The 24,116-nt window shown below is 22.2% G+C and overlaps 1 protein-coding gene across 2 annotated transcripts; it reads right to left on the reverse strand.

The window, feature by feature from the left end:
* Window positions 1-15: 15 nt before the first annotated feature.
* LOC105360648 (putative fatty acyl-CoA reductase CG5065) lies at window positions 16-22,780 on the reverse strand. Of its 2 annotated transcripts, none has more exons than XM_011497608.1 (9): window positions 22,702-22,780; window positions 16,885-17,137; window positions 6,351-6,514; window positions 5,252-5,387; window positions 3,196-3,395; window positions 1,881-2,133; window positions 1,615-1,805; window positions 438-695; window positions 16-196 (listed from the first exon to the last, which is right to left on the reverse strand). In XM_011497608.1, the coding sequence occupies exons 2-9, from the start codon at window positions 17,098-17,100 to the stop codon at window positions 64-66; spliced, it is 1,551 nt and encodes a 516-aa protein (XP_011495910.1). In that variant the 5' UTR covers window positions 17,101-17,137; window positions 22,702-22,780; the 3' UTR covers window positions 16-63. The 2 variants fall into 2 exon arrangements, with proteins under 2 accessions (XP_011495910.1, XP_011495912.1); XM_011497610.1 differs by having other exon boundaries at window positions 22,687-22,764.
* Window positions 22,781-24,116: the final 1,336 nt, after the last annotated feature.

Consider the following 24,116-nt stretch of genomic DNA (forward strand, 5'->3'; position numbering starts at 1 on the left):
CAGCCTTTGATTAATTTACAATATAAAGATAAATAAAAATACACATAAGGCACAATTAAAAAACTAATGACCATAATCAATAAATAATTGCCAACCACCAACAAGTAATGCCTTAAAACTATCGCTCCAACAAGCTAAAGTATATATCAATAATAAACAAAATAAAACTTTAGTTATTATATCGACCCAATACATTCTGAAACAGTAATAAAGAATAAGGTTAAGATATAAGAAAATAAATAATTTTATAAATGTTGAACTTGATTCGGAATTATTTATTATATTTTTATAAATATTTAATAAATTGTTTTGAAAAATTAACTTTCGAAATTACTGTAATTAAGTTAAAAGTTTAATTTCGTTACACTTAATATGTAAATAAACAAATAAATAAATTACCTTATATGCAAATTAATAGCCATTACAAATAAACTTACATTCTCATATGACGCCGAGCAGCAGGTAGAGTTTCTGGGGGTTCATTTAAAATAAACACTCTTGCAGCTCGTATACAATTTTCAAAATATTCATCTAAATCCATATCATCGCCATGTAATTGATATTGTGCTTGCTCTTTTTCATTCAATAGTGCTCTAATTTCTGATATATTTGAATTTTCAAAGTCCCATTGATTATTCGCATAATATTCAAATACTTCGAAACCTTTTTTAATACGACGGTGAACTCGACACATTCTGAGAAATAAAATTGTTTTATTTTTATTATTTTGAGGTTTTCAAGATAAACATAATTATATTGAATAAAAATGAGTATATATAGTAATATTTGTGTTAACATAGATACTAATGAAAATAACGAATGTTATAATTATATAATATAAATTATAAATTTTACTAGAATACTAAACTTTAATATGATATAAAACTACACATTAATAGCTTAAATTATGTCAGATATATATGGAAGCGTTAGATTAGGTATAATTTAAGATTTTACAAATTAGATTTAAAAATTGTTTTTGTATTGTCACTACAATTAAATATTATCTAAAAAATAAAATTATTTCTTAAAAGATGTTCGGTTAAGTTTGATTAAAAATGTTTTTTTTATAACAATATCATTCTCAATAAATAAAATATTCATGTTGCAAAAAGATTTTACATTAAGATATAAACATAAAAATTTATTTATATATTTATTGATATAATTAATTATTATCAGTGTATAAATAGTGAAATACAAAAAAACTTTATTTTTACTTTATGCTTTCTTAAGTTTAGTTTTTATATAGGTTCTATTGTAGTATTTCTTTTAATCAGAAATAAAAATGAGAGAATATACAAACATTCAAACATGATTATAATTTTTAAAAATTGAAAATGATCAAAATAATGATCACATTTTTATAAAGCATAGGTATATATGATTTTTATTATTATACTTTAATATATTTCAATTTTATTTTATTAAACTTTTATCAGTGTTTATATTATAATACATAATCATATTTTTAATTTGAAAATGAATTTTAGACTATTTGAACTTACTTCTAGGTTTTGTCTACGCGCCTCTAATAAATATTATAAAACAAATGGTTAAAGTTTGAAGTTAGCAATATCTAACTCAACGAGTGTATTCGACTTCCGAACTCACATAGGCTTATATCCAGCTAAGAAGATGATAGCATCAATGATGAAAGCTGGTATCATATGGAAGACGATAACGCATATATTGTGCATCAATCGTGATTTTTTCATACTACCTCCGGGATACCAGACGACTCCGTTAAGTGGTACTTTCTCCGTAATCCTCCGACCTCGTTCAATAATCTCCGCCCATGAGACCTGCAATGTGATGTAATACCCCATGAGTAAAGTACCAAGCTCTCTTTAAAAAGCTGTCCAGCACCTTTAACCAACCTTGAATTCGCTGCTGCTGGTGAGATTATAAACACGCTTCTCAGTTTCTTTATTACCAATGAAGTTCCACGTAATTGCAAGTATACCGTTCACCGCGATGTCCACCGGTACATAGTCTGCATAACCGTTTTCATTACAATACATTGTACGAATGACGCCCTTCCCGGCTCCGATCAGCAAACCTGTCGGACCGTTTATGTTGTCGGTCCACCCGGGCACTGGCTCCTTCCACACCGGGATTACGATACTCGGTCTATCAAAGACAGTATCCATCTTTGCGTTCATACTTATCGTTATTAATGCCATATGCGCGGAAACCAAGTCTTTTTGTAGTCTTATATTACATATTTCATTCAAAATTAAATTTGTAATTTTCAAATAATTGGAACTTATTTATCTATCAAGATAAATTTCTTGTATTGAAAATTAATAAATACAAAGGTTAGTTACATCTATATATAGTATAATATTCATTATAATATATTAAAAAATCTTGGTTTTTATATCTGATAAAATTTATTATACAATTATAACTTCATATTAACAAAATATAAAATTAAATAATTATATTTCTGACTTAATAATAATTCCTAGCTATAAAAAATTTTTTTTTAATATTTAGGAATAAATTTTACTAATTTAAAATATACATTTATAATTAAACACACACACACAGTCATTCAGTCATAAATATATTTATATTATATTTCGTATTATCAATATATTGTATGTTTATTTAGATTTTATATACATCTATAATTAATATTTTCTATTTATAATATATATGATACATGATTGAATGTACGCAATCCATATATATATATATATGTATATACCTGTGTATATAATAAACGAAAATTCATTTTAATGTTTATTTCAAACGCGTGATTTAATAAATTTTACAATAAAATATCGATGACAATAAATATCCTAATTAATTTTAATTAATTATATGGTAGCGAAAGAACCCGTTGAAAATAGCCTTTGTCTTTAAATGGAAAAGAAATTTAAAAATATTAATATTAATTATACAATTTAAAAATATTTTTTATTTGCTTCAAGTAAATCTTTAATATAAATGTACTTATCCATAGTTATACTTGAAAAGAAATTGGCTTCTAAATTGCAAACTAATATTTTTAATTGTAATTATGCTAACAGGAAATAATTAAAATATATGTGTTCGTATTGTTACGTATGAATTTATAAAAACCATGATTTTAAGATTAATGTAAAAATTTTATTTAAAACTTCAATTGTTTTTTATTTCATTTAAATAATAATGATGAAAAAAATATTTAAATTTATTATATACCTTAAAATTAATGCTGGAATTTCCGTCATCGTTTCTTCTACGAGTCCTTCAGAAAGAGCCTTTGTGAAGGCATATGTATTGGGAAGATTCCCAAGGATTTTATCTGTCATAGCTTCGACGACTTCATCCTCCATCCACTCAACACATTTAATAATTTTGTGCGGATCTGCTGGAGGAGGATATGGTTTTTCGCCCAGAACCTATATTTATAAAATTAAACTGAGTGTTTCTATTTTACCAAAAATGATTGCTAACTTGAAAACAATATTTTAATATATTTCAATTTCTACTAAACTTTGAATGATATTCAATTTTATATTGCAACTTTATTTCTTTGGTAAGTAATATAATCAGAGTTAATCACAATTTTCTATCTACTTCAACTATCTATCTGCAATTAATCAGTTAAAGACTGTACTTTTAAATATAATTAAATTGAAATTGCATAATGATAATGTTATATCAAATGTATTTATTATGGTTTATTTATCAATATAACTACTACAACTAGTTAAAATAATCAGGTTTGTCACTATACAAATATGCATATATAAGTAAATCTATAAATATACAAAACTGGAAAAACAGTGAGTCTTTGAAGATTTATCTTGGAGTGTAATGACTGAGTATAATGTTTACGTTTATGGAGTGATAAAGTATGTTGGAATAACGAATCAAGATTTAAAATGAATAAACTGCCATTTTTACTAAAATTAATTAAAATATTATGTTACAGATTTCATGTAAATTTTATAAGATACTAATAATGGATAATTTATTCCATAAAATTGCTGATCAAATGATATAAGTACCTCATTTGGATTTTTAAGACTTATTACAAAACAAAAAATACCATCAAATATACATATAGCTAAATATTCAATAATCAGTGAAACTAATGAATAATTGTAGGTTTATTATAAAAATTTTCTGAATAAATTTATGAAAATTTATAACAATTAGTTGTTATTAAATAAATATTTTTATTGGTCTACATAAACAAATAAATAACTAAGCACTACAATTAAAACCCTATTTTTATAAGCACATTCATCTACACTAGATAAAAATATATAACACTCATTTATCTGCTTAATGAGATTAATAACTAATAATAATCTAAAAATTAAGAAAACTTTGTATAAAAATTAATTATTCTGATTGTATTATAGTTAAACGGATCAATAAAAGTATTTATTTTTATTTAAATTTTAACTAATTCTTATTAACTTGTATAAATATATATTAAATAATATTAAATATATATCTATATATATATCTATATATATATATATATATATATATATATATTAATTTATAATAATAATATATTTATTAAATATATATTAAATAATATTAAATTCTCCTGAATATATTTATTCAAGTTAATAAGAATTAGTTAAAATTTAAATAAAAATAAATACTTTTATTGATCCGTTTAACTATAATACAATCAGAATAATTAATTTTTATACAAAGTTTTCTTAATTTTTAGATTATTATTAGTTATTAATCTCATTAAGCAGATAAATGAGTGTTATATATTTTTATCTAGTGTAGATGAATGTGCTTATAAAAATAGGGTTTTAATTGTAGTGCTTAGTTATTTATTTGTTTATGTAGACCAATAAAAATATTTATTTAATAACAACTAATTGTTATAAATTTTCATAAATTTATTCAGAAAATTTTTATAATAAACCTACAATTATTCATTAGTTTTCTGAATAATTAATTTTTATACAAAATTTTCTTAATTTTTAGATTATTATTAGTATATATATATATATATATATATATATATATATAAAAACTTTTCTAGTTTTAGAAAATTAAATATTAAGATTTTTATTTATATATATTAACATAGATCTCGGTACTTTTTACAATTAATATAATGCTGATAACTAAAACTATATTATAAGTTACAATTTTTAGATTATTATTCAAGAATACTGAAAAAATTATAGAACAAATAATTTAAAACTTGCATTCGATTATTACTTGCATTTAATAACCAGATTTAATAAAAATCAGAATTTAATTAAAGTATTACCTTTTCTTCTAAATGACAATACGCTGTACTAATATGTGCAAAAAGTTCAAGTTTTTTCATTTCTTTTGCCAATTTTAAGATCTGTTTTGTCCCTCGTGTATTTAAAAGAACTGCCCGTTTGAGTAACTCATCGAATCTAATAAAATAAAATTAAGTCATATCATTACTACTTAAATGAAAAATCTTTTTTGATTTTTAATCAATGAATGTGTATTTTTAATTTATACTTTCTTGAATGAATATAAATTTAAGAAATTTATTTAATAACTTCGTAAACAAATACTTCATTTTCCTACATTTTTCTTTGAATTCATGATTTTATTTTCTGTTAATTGGTTAAAAATTTTAAAATATACTTTTAAAACGCTTACTATTCATAAACTATTAAGTAATATCGTAAGTTTGATCTTTAATGTAATTAAAAAAGTGATTTAAAGTATAATGATTTTTACATTATATTGGTATCCACAATTTAAGAGTTACATTGAAATATGAAAATTATAGGCTACTGATAGATTTGAATACATACTTAAATTTGATTTAAGACTTAAACTCAGTATGAATTTTTAGTTTAATTAAAATTAAGATTATTAAAATAATATTGAATAATATATATTTTCTTTTTAATGTCTATATATATATGTATATGTATATATACATATTAATGTATAATTTATACATTAAATATTTTTATTAAATATTGATTACTCTAAACACTAAAGTCTGTTTAAACTAAACACAAAAATTTATTAAATTAAATATATTGAAGAAAGCCATATGAAAAATGAAAAAAAAATTTTTGTAGTATTTAAAATAGGATTTAAAATGTATTTAAACTAATAGATATTTACAAATGCAGGCTATTCAAATAGCTTTAAATAAATATATTAATATATATTAAAAGATAATATGTTTCATATTAATTGCTTCCTTATTTTGAAAGTTAGAATTTTAATAAAATAAATGAATATAATCTTACTAAATATAGCAATTTTAAATTGATCATTAAAAATCAACAATTAACGCTATTTATAAATCATTTTTTGAATGTCTATATTTACCAATTTATATCTATTTTTTATAGTATAAAAATACTAACCGAACAGTTGCGGCTCCATGGTAAACAATACTTATTCTTTCGCATAGCAATTTTTTTTCGTCTGGTGAAATACCTAAGCCAGTTAGTGAGACATCGCCACTTATAACCGTAACCTTTTCGTACAAAGCTTCAATTCCTCTCTGTCCTTTGACTTTTTCAAATAACTGCAAGATGTTAAAAAGTATTATTTAATAAATTTCAAATATCAATTATCATTACTGTAATTTCAATTTTATTTTTAATTATATTAAAATTGTATATTATATAATGTTATAAAAAAAACTTACCATTTACTAAACAAATGAATAAAAAGTATTGGTACGCTTATAAATATTGAGGTAATTAAAATAAAAGGTATTCTTTGGGAAGAACCATATTGATAACTATAACATAACTCGTGGAATTTTTGCAAGATTTGTTCATTTTGATAATTAGTAATTTCACATCTTCAATCTTAATTTTAATACTTTCGAAAATAAATCAATTTTTCAAAAATTATTTAAAACAGTCATTGTTTGTAAGAATAACGCATAAATTATACTTGAAAGCTCACCTCATTAAATTGCACATTAGAAATACATATTAAAATAATTTTATAAATGTCTACTGTTAGAAAAAATTATTTAAATTTATATTTCATTAATGATGAGAATTAAAACATGTATTACTATAGCAATGAAAACAAAATATTAATAAAAGCATAAACAAAATAATATTTTATTTATTATAATAAATAAAATACATGGGGAATAATCAATCAGTGCATCGATCATTTAATAATAAATGTTAATGCACGATGACTTTCGATGAAACCAATTTTAATCTCATATATTTGATTTCATTTACATAAAAATTTCATTTTAATAAACATAATCTATAAATTGATTATATATAATATTATATTGATTATAGTATATAGTATAATATATAGTATAATATTTCTGTTTCATTTTCAACTTTTATTGTTTTTATATAATCAGTAGAGCGATATTATTATAACAATTTTTTCAATGAATCAATTCATATTCGTAATTTCATGATATGTATTATCTATTATTATACACTTTTATTGTAACACTTCAAAACTTAATTTGAGTTTGTATTGAAAATTTTATAAATAAACGATATTTAAATATGTAAATTTATATTTAAAATTAATTTAAATTTACACAATATTTTTTTAATAAATAAAAATTAATAGAAGAAGGTAATAATTTTATATTTTAAATGAAAAACTAATTAATGTAAAAAATAATTCATTAATAAATTTAGTTGTATTTATTTATTTGTATTATGTTTTAATTATCGTAATGTAAGTAATATATACAAAGAATACACACTAAAATTTTATTAATAATGATATAAATGTAAATTCTTGCAAATTATAAAAATTTCAAAAAAATTTTGTTGACCTTCGATTATAAATGCATGTGTACGCGCGTGCGCTACATTTCTGTTTCCAGAAATTTACCTGAAACTGGACACGTGTGTACTTTGAAACTTTTTAACCTTGGCTCTTCTCTCGTGAACAGGAAGGAATATTATTATAGCTGCGTCATATGCATGTATTTTATTTTGTTTCATATAAGAAGTGTGACATGATTCTAATGATTATAATTAATGATTATTTATTTGATTTTGTCAATGTTCAAATTTTTGGACATAAAATTAAACTATGTTCATTTCTGTTAAAGTATGCCTCAAATTAATTAAATATTAATGTTAACAGCATATATTAAAATTTCAATTGTAAAAATAATTTCAGAACTTTTTTATATTATTTATTATGTAAGAACTTTATGCTAGAGCATATTCATGTATGATTAATTATAACATATTAATTTCCGGAATTTGCAGCCTAATTAAAATTCTTAAACATTTCCTAATATGCTAATACATAAATACAATCGCTAATACTATTTGTATTTAATTAAAAAGTAGATTACAATTTGTTAGAAATTTTTATTTTTTATTTTTTACAGTAAATAAAATTCTTTTATGAATATATCAAGTTTGTCAAAATTTAATTTTTTATGCATGTAGTTTTATATTGGATTACTTAATAGTAGAAGAATAAATTATTTTATATACTATTGGTTTCTTTCATTATTAAAAATTATTATCCAAATAATAATACTTATTTAGTACTGAGAAACAAGTCATATTGTAACAAGTATCCCATTATACTATGGAATAATATTAAATACATAAAGTATTAATAGAATTATAATTTAAACCTGCTAAGATTAATAATAATAATTTCACTGATATTTTCATTAATAAGCTTTAACTGAAAAGTTCACTCATATCAATTATTGATCAATTTGTATAAGAAATTATGTACATCAATATTTGCATCAAGTAAATCTAAATTCATTTATAGATACAATTTTACAATGTTTTAGATTAAGTTTATTTTTCATAATCTTAATTCTCTCTCTCCTATTCTTTATTACTCATTCTTTTATATAATTGCCTTATAAAAATTATATTTATATATATATATACTTATGTATACATTTATATCATGATAAAAACTAGAAATATTTACTAATTTCAAATTTGTTGATTCACAACTCGATTTACATTAACGAAGATAATAATTGATGTTTTCGAAAATAAAAGTTGAAGGAAGTAAAGCGAAAGATAGACACTAATTAACAAATTGAATAACAACATCGGCTTTCAAAGATAGCGCAATAGAAGTCGAAATTATAGAAGTCGACAAGAAGAAACGGTAAGACTCACGTTTTAAATATAGTATCTCAAATAACTAATGAAACAATTAATGAAAAGCAAAAATAATAATGATACACACATTAAGATGAATTATTTTTATTTAGAATTACAAAAGTTATGAAAATATTTATATTTAGCAGAATCTAATTACATTAAACGTAATAACTCAAAAATCAGGCCAGTATTCATTTTTTATGTTGGCATTTTAATGTTTTATAAACTTTATTTTTAAATATTGATATTTACATTATTACAATAACGTGAGCAGTGTTATTGTTATTTATAACGTTCAAATTAAAGAACGTATAGTGCACAAATTTGTATTTCAATTAATAACACCTAGAAAATAATAAAATAAATCAGTCTATCGTAATTATAGCGAACTGTCTGTGATTGTAAATTGGGTATCGATTTTTTAATTGATAATAAATTAAAAATCTGATTTGGTTGCTGAAACATACAATTTTATCTTTGAACATCTTTCTCAATTTTAAATAAGTTTTTGGCTTCTTTATTTTTTATTTATCTATTTATATATATTCTCATTATATAAATAAAATAATTTGTATGATATTGATTTTTTGCATATGATAATAAATCATAATTTGGTTGTCCTTTTTGTGCAATTCAGCATATCATTGTTAGTGCTAATTTAAATTATACAATTTCGACAGGTATTGTAAAAATATCATGTCATAATGAACTTGTAAATCTATTTTATATTTAAAGCTTCCATTGTTAATTTTAATACTTATGTTTTAAAAAAATAATATAATTTTGTTTTAATTTATTTTATTGATTATATACATACAATACGAGCGAGCACGTACGCTCACACTTGCAGTCACAAACGCACCCACGCTGACACGCATATATAAAAATAAAATCTTATACATATAAAGTGATATTTATTCCAATATTCATACATGTTTCATTTTTATTCGCTAAAAAAATTTTATTAATGTTCTCTAAAAGTTATAAAAGAAAACAAAAATTCTAGAAGTATCATATTATTTAAAATGAGATTATTAGTATTCTAAAAACAATTATTATGGTCATTATACTTTACGTAACTCATTTTAAAGAAACTTCGTTGCTTTTTAGTTTGATTTTCTCTAATTTATATTTTAAAAGAAAAAATAACTAACACAATAAATCGGATAAAGATTTTATAAAATTTAAATAAAATAAGAAATTAATTTTTATTGATTATATTGTAATATCATTTAAATTTAAATATAATATTTCATTTTTTCGAATATTGCATTTATATCTATATGTGTGTACGCGCGTGCGTGTGTGTGTGCATTTATGTATATCGATATTTGTGCAAACTATCAATAACATAAAAAAATAAAAGAAATGATTACAAATATACACCTGCATCCTTACATATATTTGATTAAACTTAAAAATCGTTATTTCTTCTGACTCGTTTAGGATATGTACATATGAATAACCTCGATTATACTTTTTATGTAATTACACTTATTTAATCTACAATAAAGTCAAAAATATACGAATTAGCAGAAGTCAAAACTTAATTCTATGATATGAATATTTTTTTAGATAAAAAGAAGAAAATTAATCTTTTCATTTTCATTAAAAAAAAACTTATATACAATATTTTATACAATGTAACATAATCCAACTTTTTAACGATCTACTACTTTTTTAACATTCTTTTTTATATAAATATACTTATAATATTTACTAAATATATTATATATATTATTTTTACTAATTTTATGAGTGACTAATGCCAACAATTTAATAAAAAATTATAAGGAATCCTAAACAGTCCAATAATAATAAACTATGTTATACTAATTTTTAATTAATTAAATAAATAAACCATTATATACATTATTATATATATATATATATATATATATATATATATATATATAATTTATTTGAAATAAGATATATAAACTACGTGTAATATAAAATTATTGATAAATATATAATTTTAATACATAAGTAAAAGTCGAAAATTTAACGTGAAAATTATTTTTAGTTTAAAAATATCTTGCATACAAAAATTCTATTTCAATTCCATAAATATACATTTTACTGAATTCCAATATTAAATACAATCTATTTACATCTATATCTATATATATTTGATATAAGTAATTAATAGCTATATATTTTTAGGTAAATATATGATTTGATATATATTAGCATACTTCAACAATATCTTTATGAAGCTTATACACCAGTTATTATTATATTGTTGATTTATTAAACACATTAAAATATTATAGGATATAATTTAATAATAGACTTTCAAAGATTTATATAATTTTATTTTAAAGACAATTAATTTTAAAATAAAAGGAATTTTGTTGGAAAATTAAGATATTTTTCTGAAGTAACATATATTAAAGAAAATATTTTCATTTTAAATTAAAATATTATTTTTCTGTTTTATATTGATATTTAAATTGATTTAAATACTTAAAATTTTCTTTTACTTTATACGATAATTATTAAAAAATTTTATATGAGGTTAGTTTTATCAGTGAAATAACAAAAATAACGAGGAAACAAAATATTAGGGTGTTAACATAAATAAAAAAACAAAATTATAAATAAGAAGGAAAGCATAAGGACAAAAATATTATAAAATTTTATATGTTAATAACGTAAATAAAATAGTAATAAGTATAGGACGATATCAGCATTCACAAAAAATAGGTATTTTAAAAAGACAAGAAAAAATATAGTTAAGAAACTAGAACAACAAATATTTGAAAGAATTATGGATATTATGATTATGGACAGAAAATACAAAGTAATAAAATTAATTGAATTTCAAGATTTGAATGCAATTTTTAGAAAAAAATTAAATAAGTTAAAAAAGCGAATAGTGGTTAAATTATATAAATTTTTAAAAAAATTTATAGAAATAAACAGAAAAAGAAAAAATTTATGTATAGTAAATAGAAGAAGTAAATTAGAGACAGAAAAAAATACAAAACTAAAACTATACATATGAATATTAAAACGACTATTTCAACACAAAAAAAAATATCCACGAATGAATGTTTTAAAAATGTTTTGAATTGTACAATTCTCAAATTATGAAAATTAGATATTTAAGAAGGAATTGTTACACAAAATATAATCAGTAACGAACAAAAAATATAATAAGTAATACATATTAGTAATATAAATAGTGATCTAAGTATAAGAGTAATATCATTTAAAATTATAATATATAGTTAAAATAAATTTACATCACAAACAACATAATTTATGATGGATAAAGAATAAGAATTTAAATATTAATAAATTTTTATTTCTATCCTTTGTTTTTAAATTAGAAATTATTTAAAATTAAATGTCTATTCATATCAATAGTTTGTTTAACAATAGTATTGATGAAAACAGAATTTAATAGATATGAATTTATATAAAAATGTTAACATATTTTGACGCTATGCTAGTATAATTTATTTAGATATATTAGTATTATTTAGATAAATTATAGTACAATTACTATAATTTACTGAATTGTAATAAAACTAAAGAAATTGATAAATTAATATCTTCTATTAATACGAAACAATAACTTTATTGAATACAGGCTAGTACACACATGTAATAAATAACTTGTATACAAATATAGTACAGGTAATTTTTTTTATTACTGATTTAACTTAAATGGGTTTGTAGAAAAAAATAATTGGTTAATATATATTTTATCATAATAAAAATTGTAAGTTATTTATTTACCTTATTTGATGTTTTACTGTTTGGTTTAATTGCTTAATATTTTTTGCCAATGTTATCGGAATAAATTTAATAAAAATTTATTTTAATTTCAAAATTTATTGATTTTAAACAATAATAATACATTCAAAAAAAGAAACCGAATAAACTGAGTTTAGTTAAGATTTAATTTTTAATTGAAAGCACAATAATTTTAATCATGCAATAAAAATTTTATTCAAAATATTTTCACCAATTGTAACTATATTCATAATATAGTTTATTAAATAAATTTAATATTTCACAAATAACAAAAATCTAACTAGAAAATTGTTATTTCTAGTACAAATGTAACAAAATAAGTTCGCCTAGAATCCAAAAAGTGACTGATATAAATGAGGAATTACACAACAAGTAACACATAATCTAAATAATAATGAATAATTGTGGCGATAAAGACGTGAAAAGCATACTAGAATAGTCGTGCAAGTACTATGCATTCGTGCGTATAAAAAAAGGGAAAGAGACATAAAAAAAGTTAATTTTTGAGTAAACATAAAAAAAGTCAGCAGACAAAATCGGAGTCAAGGCTTAAGCACGTATTATCACATAAAGAGAAAGTTATTCAAGAATAAGTATTATGACACTTGTGCGTCTTGTAACAACTTCATTGCAGTTTCCCTGAATCTTAGATTCATCAATTTTCGCGATTCGCGTCAGCCGAAATTAACGAAACGTCAAGGTCAGGATTGACCTTCCGGACAATTTTCTACCTGTTTATAAATATATAGGTCAATAACTTGGATTCCAAAAGTTTACAACAATAAAATTTATAATTATTTTGAATCTATTATTGTTATACTACTAACATAATGTTTCAATTTTCTTTTTAAAGATTTATTGCGTCAATATCTTATTTATATTTGGGATTATGTATCATATATTTTATATTCAAAAATTAGGAATTCGTTTTTCTGCTATTCTAAAATTTCATTAAAATAATTTGAAGTCCATTTTTACACTTTCTAGTTGAAGTTGTAAAATGCAAATACTGTTAAAATACAAATATGATTCCATGTTTTGTTTTATAATATATATAATCAAAAAGAACTTCAAGGGTCTCTTTAAATATATGTACATAATATATGATAAAAATATCAATTATAGAAATTTTTATAACAATTAATTGTATGTTTATTTGATTATTCTGTAACATATGCTTTGTTAAACAATTGAATTCTATTGTAGATTAAAAATAATATCTCTGTTAAAATATTATTAAAAGCTTTTCCTATTCTTGTAAAAGTGAATTCTTAAAGCATTACTTATTTGAGTTTAAGTACGAATTTGAGCAGTCAGCTTTAATAAAAACTCAGAATTTATATTAAATAATTGTAAATTATGATTAATATTATTTATTACAATATGATTATGAATATTGAGTAAATAATGAAGCACAGTTGATAACACATAATTTGTGGATTATTGATATTGATATAGCCATAAATATTGCTTTTACAGCAATTGAAATAATTGAAAAAAAAATTTATTTTATATTCGACTATTATAATAATAGCATGTGTATAAATTAAAACTGAATAAAAATTAATTCTATAATATGCATTCCCTCCAATATAAAGTAAATAGTAGTTCATTATTATAAAGAATATAAAATTAATTATATAAATATTGAAATTAATTATCAACCTCAACTTCACTGATTTATTTTACCATTATAATAATTTTCTTAATTTTAAAATAATTTAAATAATTAAAATATTAGAAACCGTTGCAAATGATGGAAAATGAATTTAATATAAATTTTCTCTAGTAGTTATTCGCACTATCGCATCAATAAATGATGTAATTATAACAAACTATAAAACATAAATTAATAAATTCATACTTGCGCTTCGTGCAATTAGTGAGGTCAAGGGTTCTAACGTTAAATAAAATGTTGATTGGACCTTGTACTATAAATAATTACTGGCATACGTGAGAATGTTATAAAATATTAGGATTTATAATTATCCAAGTGTAGTTTATCATTCAAATAACGGAAAGTGTCAGTTTTAAAAAAATGTGATTATGCGACCAGAGTACCCGCGTATAAATGTATTTCGTCTTACAGCTAATAGAATTGTCTTGGAATACACTTACACACAACATGATGATTGAAGAGAATGTAATAATATCGAGACATTAAAATTTTCTGTTTTCTTTTTCGTAACAAACTTTCACTTACGATTACGCAAATATCGTATGAAGTGTTCGTGACCGCATTTTGGGCTTATCACGTTAATTTACAACCATCAAATCTTTTGATTGTTGTTACTTTTATTTATTTTACAATATAATTGTTTAAGTTAATTTATATTAAGGTATTATAGTGCAAATACTGTCACAGTGATACAATCTAATTCTTATTATTATTTCAAAAAATAAAAAAAAAACATTACTATAGGACAGAAAATTGTAGTTTAACAGAACTATGTATACATAATATTTTTTATCTATTATAAACAAAAAAGAATATGTTTTTTAAAACTTAATAATTTCTATAAGGACGTGCATAAATAAATGTTATAATTCATACTTTATTATATTTCTTTATATATAATATTAAAAAATAATTTAAACGTTTGCTTCCTGAGTACTAAACAAAACTGAACTAACTGTACTAAAAAAAAATTTCAAAAAATTAAAATGCTTACATAATTTTATTTAACTAAATAATAATAATCTGCATACATATATACGTAAACAAAAGAAAATTTAAAAATCTGTTGATTAAAAGTTATTTTAATTTTAAATTATTTATAGGTTTGCTTTTTTCTAATAAACATTTATTAATAAAGAAAGACTATCGTAAATAAGTTATGAATATTACAATCTGTCCATATATTACAACTTATTGTATATATAACTCAATTTTTTGAACAAGCTATAGTTACGATAAATAATGTTATATCATGTAATTATTTCATAATTTTTGTTTATTACGTTATAAGATATTAATAAATCATCGTGTTTTTGCGTTAACGTATATTATAGTTTGTGCAGTCGTTTTAATTCCATGGTGTACTATTTAATTTATTTTCCATTATTGCTAGTCGAATAATTATCCAAAATTTTATGTAATTTCAATAAAGGCATATTGAATAAATAGGTGAGCTATGCTTCTCCGCTATTAATTTTGTTTATAAATTTATTAAGTATATCCGTTTAACGTTACGTGAATCGATTCATGTACTTTTATGCACTGTATTTCCATAATTATTTGTTATGTTATTATGTTACTATCAAACGTTTTTTACCTCTTAAACAAAGTTTAAATTAACGAATGGTTTTCTCTTATATTGTAGAATATAATATAGTTGAAATTAATTTTTGTTAAAAAGAACTATATTGCTATATTATATATATATACTTTTTTTTAACAAGACCTGTTAATTTTTGCTATTTAAAACTTATATTCTATAGATGTATTATTTATGTTTTACCATGCACCTCATGCTTGTAATCATTTGATTTTCTAACAATCAAAGTTTATTGTAATTTTTGTCTTTAATTTCCACTATTCATATTCCGAATTCTTAAAAACTTATCATCAATATCATTAATTCATGAAAAGTAATTTTTGAATTTCATAATAGTAAACAGGTTTCGATAGCTCATTCATAGGAGACAAATTTCTTAAATGAAATTTTTATTTTATTTTCCTATATAACTTTAAATATTAATAATTTAAGACTACTATAAAAGCAGTTTGTTAAAACAAATTTTACGATGAAACAATATTAAATGTATAGTCATAAACTTCATTTCCCCACCATTTCGATCTACAACATATTATTATTCAATTTTCAAAAGCATAATTTATATTTTCAATTTTTATAGGTGAATGTATTACTACAAATTTATAATTTAAATACACAAATGATGTATTTGTAATAATTTTATATAACCAAGAATAAAGCTATATTTACAAAAACAATAAATTTGTTCTTAATATTATTGTAAATTTTAATTAATAAATGTAAATTTTTATTTACGATATAAAAGGATAACTCACTGCTGAATTGAATATGTCGTCTAATCTATATTTTGGGTCTTTGCCTTTTTTAGGTCTAATAAGTAAATAAAGTTGACCAATTTCAGGAAGACAACGCAAGAACTTTTCAATAATCACTTTGCCCAGAAATCCTGTTCCTCCTGTAATAAAGATATCTCGATTTTTGAAGGTTTCTCCGATTCTATCAGGTAATTCTTCAATATTTATAGATGCCATTGATTATTTTAAAATCGTTCGACGCTTATAGTTGCCTCTGTAATTATAAAATAAAATTGTATATTGTATATCATACATTATTTGATTAATATAACGTAGTGATCATTTTATTATTAATTAATAATTTCTTATGAATTTTCCTCAAATATTTCAGGATGAGTTTATATTTTCTAGGTATATATAAAATAATTAGTAATGCTTATTTATATTAATTTAAAATAAAAAAAAAACAATGAATATATTTAATCACTATTATTTAAATAATAAGTTTTAAAAATGTGTCATGAATGAAATTGGTTGGTTAAGAAAATGACAATACATAATGAATAAATACTTTTAAATAGAAGCAATCACTGATTACAAAATAAAATTCTTTTTATCTTCTATAAATTATAATTTATTATAACTATCATATATTGTGTTTTTTATACGTAGGTTAATATAATATTACGCGATCTCACAAGGTAACTCTCGAGGCCGTGATAAATGAAAAATTATTTCGTTGTTACAACTGTAATTATGAAACCAATGCTCAACATTAATAAAGGCAAGGTGAATTTACCAATGGATTAACATCATGCGGTACCCTTCAATTTCTAATCTTTTATTTAAAATATTTTCAATGCTTTTCGAAATTTATTATTAATATTTAATAATATAATTTCTGATGTAAATTTAATTTTATTTAATAAATTAATGTTCAGTTATAAGTTATCTAAAATAAAATATTTGAGGACAGATGATGATATATAAGAAATGTTAAATAAGAGGTGATAACCCGATACTTACCGGTTATATTCACATGTAATAAATTTCAATTTAGTTGCTCAATGTTGCTCAATTAAATAAGCATATAAAGTTTAATAATTGATCTAGATATTATGAATTTATATAAAAGTATACCAAGTTAGTAGTAAAAATATTATTAAATTTCATAGACTGACAATAAGTGTAGTCCAAAAAGACACACATAGGCTTTTATAAATTATGGTAATGAAGAAAATTTGTAATGATAATTTTCGAAATGATGGAAAAATTTTATTTAAAATATGTTTCATGAATAATCGATAATGAAATAAATTCATAGAATACGTAAGCTATGCATACGAATGAATATATGTTGTAGTATATGAAAATTTCAGTTGAAAATGTGCAATATAATGAGCATTATAGGAAAGACGATTCTTGATTAAAAAAATAAATGAATAAGTGTTTCATCATTTGTCAAGTAATAGATTAAATAAGAAAGATGCCGAGAATGACTGTTTCGATTATCGTACTCAGCAAACAGTTTCTGAAGAATCTCAACAACCTCCAGCGATACACATCAAACACACAATGCATTCAATTATTAATTTCTCATCGGAGTGATCGAGCGTCTATAATAGCGAGTGTCCGTTTATGGCCATTCGGTAGCGTTCATTACAGCGAAAACAAGAAAAGTTTCTATCTTATCGCATAGGCGAATTTTCATGAGCACGACACCGCGAGTTACTTTCTAATGCGTCATCATACAGAAGTAAACGACAGCTGAGTAATAAACAAAGCACTTCTTAAAATTACTTGTTTTCGAATTTAGAGGACGCTTACTCTAAGAATTTGCGGTACCGTGATTTCATCTCCTAAATAATTTATCGATTACTTATTCACGTGTTTAATAATAAACCCCTTTGATAATAATTTTTTAGCACCACTAGCCAGCCAGCAAGTTAGTGGCATTCAAAAGAGGTCTCTTACTTTCCTCTAGTATTCGTAATAAATCCTTGCACCAAGTTAATTCTGGCTACCTCTACAATTTTTAAGAACTAATGACCTAAATATGATTGCCAGCTTATTCAATATAACTACAACTTTTTAATATTTATTTTTAAGATTTATAAAGTTTCTTACTAAATAACTATTTTATATCTATATATTTTATGGATTAACATTCGTATTAAGCTTTCTCTTTTTATTTAAGATTAATTTTCCTTTTTTCTGAGGAATAAAATATAATATTAATATTCATATTTTATTAGGAAAATGAATATTTTTAAACATTTATTTAATCAATAAGAAAATTTATTAAATGAGTCATATAATTTTTTGTTGAATATTTTATTATTTTTAATCAAATTACTAAAAAAATATTTGAAAAAATTCATAATTTTTATTTGTGCATACCTACTACTGCTTTCTTATTTAAGTATTAAAAATATAATTTTTTTACAAAAATAATTACAATCCTTACTTGCACATAAATATTTTTAAATAATAAATATTTCATAAATCTACCTAACAAATATAAATGAGCAAAATTATTATATAAAATAGTTATATTTCTTCAACCTGAATTGAATTAATTTTATTATTCTAATATAATAAATATCATTTAATTTGAATAAATATGTATATCTTATTTTAATATTTAAATAACTTCAAATAAACAGTTTTGAAATAAAAAATAAATTTTTTGTATATAATATTATACATTTTACTTTTAAAATGCTATTTATACAATGCTTGTGATCTATTTAATAAAGCAATAAACTAATATTTATAGCTAATGAAAATAATGAAATGCCTACCATAAAAATTTTTTTATAAATTGAAATTGTCGTGAAACTAAGAATACTAACATTTACTTTATAAATATTTTATGGAGTAAAATATTTCTTGCATCCATCAATTGAATTAAAATGAATGCAAAAGTATATTTTTGGGATTCCAAATTCAAACACTAATTTCAAATGTACATTTCTAATAGACAAATAATTAATTTTTTCAATAGAAGAAATTTATAGATACTACTTTTCATGAATATTGAAAGTACAGTTTTTTGCAGGGCTTTATTCATATAAATAATATATAAATTGGTGTCATCGTTAAGTAAAATTAAGTTTCCTTTGCTTATTAATGTAGAAGAAAGAAATTTAAAAAATGAGATAGAATGGAAAGAAATAATAATTAAAGGATAATTTATTCGTTTATCATATACATTATACTTAATGTTACTAGTAGTCACTCATTCTCATATCGAATAAAATAAAGCATTATATATTGATGTAAAATGATGCGTTTCTGTCGGTCATTGAAAATATTCACTGAGAATATCATATTTCAAGTTATGTTTAGTAGAATATATTACACGGCGCTAACACTGCTCAGTTAGAAATTAAATGCAGACTATAGTATTTAAAATCAATATATAATGTGTTAGATATTTTGTATTTTCTTTAATTTAAAGTATAACAATTACGAATATTCTTATTATTTTAGACTTCTTTTTTTTATTTTTATTTAATTACAATCATCAAGTGTTATTATTATTATAAGAGGCTATAGATATTAAAAATCAACTACGAAAGTTTTCGTAATTTCGATAATCCGTTATTGATACATCAATAATAAAAGGCCTTTATTTTGAGATTCTTTTATAAATATTAATGGATTACATTATTGAATCATTATTTACTAGACAATGATGGTTTTTTTTAAATGTTTAAAATATTATCCTGATAAATAAGTGTTAATTTTATAATTCCAAAGTTATTAAACTGTGTTAAAGAAATTAATATAAAGTTAGAATAAATTAATTGATAATTAATTTATAGAGATATGAATTTGGATATTTTAATATTATTTTTTAGTATTCAATATTTATGTGATAAATTAAATTAATAAATGCAATATATCTATATTGTATATACGCAAATAAATATATTACGCTATACCAATCGGACAATATTTTTGCATGTAACATATTAGAAAATTTCTTTAATTATATACTTATTAGTATATTTATAAGCCCATTACTATATTATAAATATAGTAATGACAAGTTCGACTTGTCTGAAAAAAACACAAAAAAAACTTTGTAAGAAGACAATAAACGAAAGTTTGAAATTGTTGCTTCCGGCTATCATACACAGACATTGTTCGGCTGTATTCCGAAGTCATTAGAAAATCAAGTAAAACACTCATTGTTTCAAAAAATCAAGTATAATAAATTTCTAATGGCTAGTCTATAAAATTAATATAATTATTTAAACACATTGAAATCCGATCTCGTATCGCGGTCACGATGACACGGCCTAGCAGTATAGTCAGAAAACAACGCATACGAATTACAGTGTGCAACACTGTATTTTCTCCTCCATTCAGTTTTATTTCGCGATCTCTTGCTACTGGAAAATGAATTTATCACTCCACGCAAGGTAATACTTTAGCCACTAGTGGACCGCCTTCCTTTTACGTAAGATTCAAAAGTGTTTGGTGCTATTTAGCAACTGTTAGTCATTTATCCACATTTTTACAGCTACTTTTCTACATTTGTTATACGCAGTTTATTAATTATTTTTCTGAATAATTTGAAATGATTACGTATTTTATATTGATTTGTATAATTGGTAAATATGTATGCTATAAGCGAATACAGCCTATTATAGCAATAATATAAAGTCGAAGATATGCACTCATTCATTAATATAAAATCAAATATAATCGATTATGTTTTAGATTTCATCTTGATCGTCTATTAGCACTGAGTTTATGCTGGTTATTTGATATTTGGAGTTTGCAAAAATTTATGTTTATATTAAATTAATTTCAAGATTGTTAGAAAAAATAAAGATTGGTAAATAGACTGTTTTATGTATTTTTAAATTTCATTTAATAAATAAATAATTCCATCGAATTTAAAAAAAATTAATTGCCTTGTAATTGCATGTTGTGATGTATTACAAAAATTAATGAATATTTAATAGTATTTTAACTATAAAAATATAAGAGTAGTTTAAAAATCGTAGCTATAATTAAAATGGAGAAATCCTCCAGAGGTATGATTATTTAAGAATTAACGTATGAAATATTTGAAGCAATAGATTATCATTTAATTTTGATATCTACAGAATCTAGATGCGCAGATTTGAAACATGGATAGAAGTTATTATTTTTCACTCGTGTATTGTTCACGTAAAATTAATCATGTCGTTATATATATATATACATTTTGTATTTAGGTTTTAAGTATGCTGTCAAGTGAAAATTAAGACTGTAGTAAAGTTTTTAATGTACATCAGCGATTATTTAAATGTTGAAGTATTTAGGACAAGTGTTTTTCGTAACTTAGTAAGAAAGATATTAAATTTGTAGTTAAGAGGTGATGTAATATTTATGATGAAAAAACAAATCTTTTATAACTAAATTTTAGTGTATTATAAAATTATTTCCTTACAGTCTATGCGAAAAGAAAGGTCGATGAATAATATATTTTGTAGTTTACTATTAAGTAGAATTAACGAATAAATAAACGAATAAATGAATGAATGGACACACGAACGAAGAAATAAATGAAGTATTAGATAGTTAATGCGTTTATTTTGCTACTCAAAACTTAAGGAGTAATTTAGAAACAGCGTTGAAGCTTGAACAGAATAGGAATTTTCCCTATAACTCTTCAACACGATTGAACATCATAGTGCTTTAAAACATATATCGGTCAGTTGGGGACATAAGTGAAAAATAACCAGTGAAAGGGTCGTAGCAGACGACACAATTCGGGCCTTGATTTATGAGAGTAATCATCATTAAATAGTCGAAACTGACTAGTTAGTCACTCACGTCTCCTGCCGTTGGTCGTCTATTGACTGTTCTTAAGATTACCCCAGGAAAGATGCAGAAGCCAATATTAAATACGGGTGTGGTTGAATAGGTCACCGAATATACTAGAGTGCTTCTGGCCAGACCGCAATAATCCGTCTTAACGCTCTAACGCGATCGGTCCAACTGATCGGGGCAGTCACAGGATAGAAGGCAGGAGGCAGGACCACTAACAAGGGGCATTGACTCCCGCACTCCTCCTTACCCCTCGTCGAGAGTGAAGTCGGCCGGTAAATCATAGCTTTGGGGTCCCAATTTCTTTACCGATGGAGTATTAGCTTTCCATGTATATATTTCCAATATGGCATTGTAAAATGAAAATTATATGATCCAAGTTGCAAACACTTGTGCTTTTCTTATTGGCTAAATTAGACAACTATACATTGTTCAATTTATTTATTATAAAACATTTCTTTAGCCATTCACAGAGGATTATTATTGTTTTGTTGAATTTCCATATCATTTCTATAAGCTCCATTAGAATGTTAATGTTAATTTATCTTTACAAATATCTAACATAAAATCACGCTTCTATTATGATAGATTTTTCGACTACAATTTTTGGACACAATTTTATCTGTACACACAAATCTATTATATATAACCTTTCAATGCTTTTTAGTTTTATTTTAATTATTTCTTTAATTTTAATACTACTTTCATTAAATGTCAGAAAAAATCTATTGCAAATCTTCTAGGTATAAGAAAGTAAACTTCTTGTTTATTTTTAATGACTACAGTATATTTCATAATATTATAATATTATAATATTTTATAATAATTTTCAATTAAATTAATTTACTAAAGTTTAATTAAATTGATTCTCTTTCTTCTATTCTCTTTTAAATGTATACTTTAATCTTTGCCTTGTCATATATTACGTATCATATAAACTAAATATAAATAAGTTTTATTTCGTACCTTTATTAAAATTAATCATATATATCACATAATAGTTCATTAGTCTTAGAATTTGTAAATAATTAAACTGATATGCTGCGTTTAGAAAGGACAATCAGTTGGACAAGGCACGTAACCACCTCGATCATATTGCGGTGACATTTATACCTGAAAGTGTCAGAAATTCATAAAAGAGTATAAAAACACTTTAAGATTCTTAGTTCAATTAATTTTTTTATTAGAAACTTAAGATTTATATTTTCAAATCGTTATATACTTTTATAAACTCTATATTTATAAATTTATAATTTATATAAACTTACTTTTAAAAACTAAAATCACAGAATTTGTCAGACTAGTGTTATCAATATTTCCTTCATAAAAGCAATTGTTTTAATACTTAAAATTTTACTTTGTTTTCTAAAATCTTAATACTTACTGCCAGCGAAAATAAGAATATAGAATATAGAATATAG

This window comes from Ceratosolen solmsi, unplaced genomic scaffold (genome assembly GCF_000503995.2).
Source record: "Ceratosolen solmsi marchali unplaced genomic scaffold, CerSol_1.0 scaffold47, whole genome shotgun sequence".
Lineage (NCBI taxonomy): Eukaryota > Metazoa > Arthropoda > Insecta > Hymenoptera > Agaonidae > Ceratosolen > Ceratosolen solmsi.

What these genes read in the sequence shown, in the direction of transcription:
- LOC105360648 (XM_011497608.1), bottom strand. Translation starts at nt 17,100, where the DNA reads ATGGCATCTATAAATATTGAAGAATTACCTGATAGAATCGGAGAAACC. An exon ending in ATTCCAGCATTAATTTTAAG is followed by an intron (nt 2,134 to 3,195) that starts GTATATAATAAA and finishes TGTCTTTGATAG; the next exon opens with ACCGAGTATCGTAATCCCGG. An exon ending in GCTCGGCGTCATATGAGAAT is followed by an intron (nt 197 to 437) that starts GTAAGTTTATTT and finishes TTACTGTTTCAG; the next exon opens with AATGTATTGGGTCGATATAA.